This window comes from Microtus ochrogaster, chromosome 4, assembly GCF_000317375.1.
Source record: "Microtus ochrogaster isolate Prairie Vole_2 chromosome 4, MicOch1.0, whole genome shotgun sequence".
Classification (NCBI taxonomy): Eukaryota; Metazoa; Chordata; class Mammalia; order Rodentia; family Cricetidae; genus Microtus; species Microtus ochrogaster.
In genome coordinates, this window is record NC_022011.1 from 46,709,763 (window position 1) to 46,715,221 (window position 5,459).

Genomic DNA, 5,459 nt, shown 5'->3' on the forward strand with positions numbered 1-5,459 from the left:
AGAGTCCTGGGGACAGGGGGCACCCCTGCTCTGACCATGCTGATCTATATAGAGACGCTGGAGCTGGGTGTGGTTTAGAGTCCTGGGGACAGGGGCTACCCTTGCTCTGACCTGGCACTTCAGAGTCTCTAGGAGGCAGAGCTTGGTCCCCACCCAAGAAAATAACCTTACTTCCATACAACGTAGTGCTGGCCCAGAAGGCCTGGCCCGACCCAACTCAGTCCCCCAGGAAATCACCTCAGTGGCTGAGAAAAAGGAGTCTTCCGAGGTCAGGCTGTCCTCATCATCGGCCCGTAGACGCAGTGAGCCCTCAGTCAGGGGCAGCATGAGGGTCCTCTCTGCAAGGGAGTAAAACTGGGCTGAGACCCATGCTTCTGCAGGAATCCCGGCCCGCCCACAGCAGTGACCCCCAGACCCAGACCCGTCTGGGGCAGATGCTGGCAGAGGCCACAAAGCTGCCCTGAGCTGTGTGATAACAACGGGGTCATCTCAACACTCATTCTGTTGCTCTATGACCCTGCGTAGTGAGAGCTTCCTTTTTTTGGCTTTGATTTTTCAAAACAGGGTTTTCCTGAACATCCCTGGCTGTCCTAGAACTCACCCTGTAGTAGGCTGGTCTCAAACTCAGAGATCCTCCTGTCTCTGCCTCCCTGTGGAATTAGTAAACTGGGCACCACCACCAGCCAATCTATTAGTTCCCTTTCTTTTTTTCTTTTTTTTGGCTTTGTGGGAGCCTAGGCAGTTTGGATGCTCAACCTATTATTTCCCTTTCTAAAAGGCAGAAACTGCCTTAAGGGCACCCAAGGGCAATTACCCAGCATTCCCTAGACTGCTTGCTCTGGAGTACTGGTCTGGACTTTCAAATAGAGGTTGCAGACTTGATGGTGCTTACCTTGAAGGCCCTATCAACTTCAGTTATATAGGAAGATCCATGGGAACAGGACTTTTCCAGTAGGCAAAGCCACTGAGGTCAATACCAAGAAGCCAGGGAAGATGTGGCACGCAGAACTGGCCAGCCCTTTCTGGACCCCAGTTGTTCCCACAAGGCTCTCTGGGCAAGGCCAGACACATAACAGACATGGGGATATTGGACACTGGGCTGAGCAAGTTGGTTCCCTCCCTGTGGTTCACATCCTTTACCTCCTGGGCCTGCTTGGGCTAACTACCACGTGAGTGCAGAGGCTTGAAGACCTGCCCAGAGATGTCACACAGGGGCACTCCCAAGAGGCCAGTGCACACCACCTATGGACTCCGTGAGCCTCGTCCTGCTTCAGTGTCTATCTACCATCTTTTTTTTTTTAAAGATATATTTATTTATTGTATACAACTTTCTGCCTCCATTTATACCCACATGCCAGAGGAGGGCGCCAGATCTCATTACAGATGGTTTGGAGCCACCATGTGGTTGCTGGGAATTGAACTCAGGACCTCTGGAAGAGCATCTTTAAGGGATACCTCAGTTTCCCTATTTGTTCAATGAGGTCCAGGGAACTGTGATTTGTTTGCGGCACTGGGGGACCAAGCTCTGGTTCTCTTGCTTTGTCCCCAACCTCTGTCCTGGCACCTCAGGCCTGCAGCAGCCTGCACGGTCCTGCTCACCGAGATCGAGCAGCATGCTGTCAGAGGGGAAGGTGGAACCAAATTCTTCCTGCAGGTGATAGGCCCGGTGCAACAGGGACTCCAGCTTCTCGGCAAACTCCCTCCGTTGCGACTCTGGCTACGACACAAACAATGACCTTCAACCTACAACTGCCAAGCTCCCCGTTCAGACAGGGCCCCAAGGAAATGAGCTGGCTCTGAGTCCAGAAGAACTCTAGAATCGTGCCGCCTGCCACTCCAGGAGGCACCAGCCATCAGGGTGTAAACACACACACTCTGATGCCAGAAAGACGGGCAAAGGATCTCAGCATGAATGGCATCGTGGTGTACACCTGTAGTCCTAGAACCCTACAGGCAAAACCAGGAAAATCTCAGGTTTGAGACCAATGTGGGACATTAGTGAGTTCCAGGCAGCCAGGACTACACAGCAAGATCCTGTCTCAGAAAAGAAAAAGAAAAAAAAAAAGAAAATCTTAGAAAATCTTATCAACTAGGGTTGAGGGATGGTTCAGTGGTTCAGTTAGATAGCATACTGGGCTTGCAGGCGACCCAAGTCTGCTCCCCAACACCTGGTTTTACATGGTGCTGGGGACCAAGTTCAGGCTTCCTACATGCTAGGTAAGCGCTCTGTCAGCTGAGCCGTACCCTCAGCTCCTCTTGCTTTCTTGTTGGTTGGCTGGTGGAACATATTTCCTAGAACACAGTGTCTCTAGGTGACCCAAGACTGTTGCTGGATTGAAGCCCCACCTTTCCCCCCGCCACCCACACTCAGAGTTCAGATCCTATATACCTGGGCAAGCCCTTCAAGGTGGCCTCCTCCAATACCTTCCCTACAGAAGGGACTGAAAAGGGGCTGGTTTGTGAAGAGGGTTCTGAGGACTCGAGAGACAGGTGCACAGAGTAGTAGTTGTTCCTGGGGTGTCACTAAGCAAGGGACATGTGAGCGTTATGGCCTGCAGGTGACAAGCTAAGCAGCAAAGGCCTGGCTGTCCAGGCAGGATGCAGGTGGCAGGAGAATGCTTCCAAGGAGGCACAAGCAGGGCCTGAGCCTAAGGCGGAGGGTGGGAGCTGGTGTGGGGACAGAGTTTGTGAGCTCTGTAGTGGGGTGCTGCTCCCTCTCACCCTCAGGCTTCTGGGCTTGGGTCCCAGGGTGAGACAAGAGTTAGCCTAACTACTCTCTCCATGGAGGTGGAGGCAACCAGAGTAGAGCCTGTTGCTACAGTAACCAGAGCCTAGGGAGGAGACAGATGAGGGCCAATCAGGCCTGAGCAAGGGCCAGAAGAGCTGTGAGGCTTAGCCTCACAGCATCTCTCTGGAGCAGGGATACTACAGAGAAAAGACTGAAGGTGGTTAAATGTCCCAGGGTGTTTACTAAAATACAGCAGGAGAGAGACCTGGACCAGACCTACAGGATTCTGGGCCACAGGCCACACTCTGCTGGATTCCTAGCATGGCCAGCAGAGCCTGCCTGGCAGCTCCCGAAGACGTCTGTCAGCTCTCCAGCAATAACTGTGGGTGGGTCAAAGCTGCACACACGACATAGAAGCTCAACCGACTTGAGAAAAGCAGACACCGTGAACTTCAGAATAAAAAAAAAAAAGCTTCTGTTTTGAGACAATGTCTCAGGTAGCCCAGGCTGAGCTCAAACTCACTATATAACCTTAAACTTCTGATCCTCGCTGGGCGATGGTGGCGCACGCCTTTAATCCCAGCACTCAGGAGGTAGAGGCAGGCGGATCTCTGTGAGTTCGAGACCAGCCTGGTCTACAAGAACTAGTTCCAGGACAGGCTCCAAAACCACAGAGAAACCCTGTCTCGAAAAACCAAAAAAAAAAAAAAAAAAAAAAAAAAAAAAAAAAAAAAAAAAAAAAAAAAAAACTTCTGATCCTCCTGCCTCCACTTCCCAAGTGCTGGGATTGCTGGCCTATTCCTGGCCTATGTGGAGCTGGGGATGAAACCCAGGTCTTGTGTAGCGAGTCTTTCTCTGTCCCACCAGCCAGCTCCCAAATAATAACACAAAGACTTTTTATTAATTATGAAACCTTAGCCTATAGCTTAGGCTTGTTCCTAATTAGCTCTTATAATTTTACCCATTTGTATTAGTCTGTGTTATCATGTGGTATCAGCTCTTCCATTTTGCACCTCCTCTTTCCTTCCCGTGTCTCCTGGCATCTCTTGTGCACCTTGACTCCTCCTCTTCCTTTCTCTTCTTGGATATCCCACCTATACCTCCTGCCTAGCTACTGGCTGTTCAGCTTTTCATTACACCAATCACAGCAAATACAATTTCACAAAGGGTACAAATATCCCACAACAGGCTTGGTGCATGGTAAACAAGTACTCTACCAGCTAAGCTTCACCTCTAACCCAGAAATTTAAAATTGTCTTGTATGTTTCAATGGATGCCAACAACAATGTGAAAACTCTATGGGCAAGGTGGCACACACCTTTAATCCCAGGCACGGGCAGGGAAATCTCTGGGAGTTTGAGGCCAGAGTGAATTTGGTCTACAGAGTGAGCTCCAGGACAGTAGTCAGGGATATGTGGAGAGACATGTCTCAAAGAAAACAAAGCAAAAAGGTGAAAACTCCCAGGACAGAAGATCCTGTAAGTCATAGAGCTGAAAAAAGAACTGAGCCTAGAACATACCAGGGATGCTCAACAGCACCATCAAAAGATTAGAAACAACAGGTGTGCCCGTAGAATATACAAAGGGACATGCACATTCAATGGCAGCATCGTAAGACTGAAAACAACCGATGTGTCGTAATCCCACACACAGGGACCAGAACAGACATTTCTCCAGAGGAACACACAGATGAGGGCTAGCAGCATGGCTCAGCAGATAAAGGTGCTTGCCAACAATCCTGAGCTCATGCCCCAGGACCCACGTGACATAGGTGGAGAATCAACTCCTACAAGTTGTCTGCTGACCTCCACGTGTGTACCATGCCTCCCCACAAAACAACCACAAAAGGAATCAAAGTTTTAGCACATATGCAGATGGTAAACAGCACGGGAAAAGCCAGGCAGCGTCGGCAAAGGAACGCCAGTCACGGCCAGAACGCACAGGGCTGCGGGAGGAGGTGAGAAAATGTGGGGGTGAATGTTAACATATGCAGGGACTTATGAGAAGACCGAGACTGATAGCCACAACCCCCCAAAACACAGGAACACTGCCCAACACAGCTGTTAAAGATGCCAGCACAGGAGCTGGGGGTGGCGCACACCTCTAATCCTAGCACTCACCTAGCAGGCAGGGGCAGGCAGGGGCAGGCAGGGGCAGGCAGAGCTCTGTGGGCTCAAGGCCAGCCTGGTCTACAGACCAAGTTCCAGGACAGCTAGAAACCCAATCTCAAATAACAAAACAAACAAAAATGTTAACACGGGGTTGGAATGATGGCCTAGAAGCTGAGACCTCTGGCTGCTCTTATAGAGGACCCAGGCTCTATTTGTTCCCAGCACCACATGCTGGCTCACCACCATCTGGAACCTGTTCCAGGGGATCTGACCCCTTTCTGACCTTGGTTTATACCAGGCACACATATGCTGAACATACATACACATAGGCAAAATACTCACACACGTTAAGTAAACTAAATAAATCTAAAATAACAATGAAGAAGATGGTGAGCCAGTGAGATACATCAGCAGGTCAAAGAATTTGCTACCAAGGCTGACAATCTGAGTTCAACTCTCAGGTCTCCACAAGGTGAAAAAACAGAACTGATTGATGGAGGAAGGTCATTGGTTAAAAAAATAAAGAAACTGCTTGGCTGGCCCTCATAGGTTAAAACATAGGTGGGAGGAGTAAACAGAACAGAATGCTGGGAGGAAGAGGAAGTGAGCTCAGACTCGAC

General features: G+C 50.1%; 1 protein-coding gene across 1 annotated transcript in view; it reads right to left on the reverse strand.

Annotated features, from left to right (window-relative positions):
- Window positions 1–5,459, reverse strand: part of Miga2 (mitoguardin 2) — a 29,934-nt gene that overhangs the window by 10,554 nt on the left and 13,921 nt on the right. The window contains exons 7-8 of the mRNA XM_005346131.2: window positions 1,600–1,717; window positions 238–338 (exon numbers count right to left, since the gene is read on the reverse strand). Of these exons, the coding sequence (XP_005346188.1) occupies window positions 238–338; window positions 1,600–1,717 (219 nt within the window). The remainder of the gene's footprint in view (window positions 1–237; window positions 339–1,599; window positions 1,718–5,459) is intronic.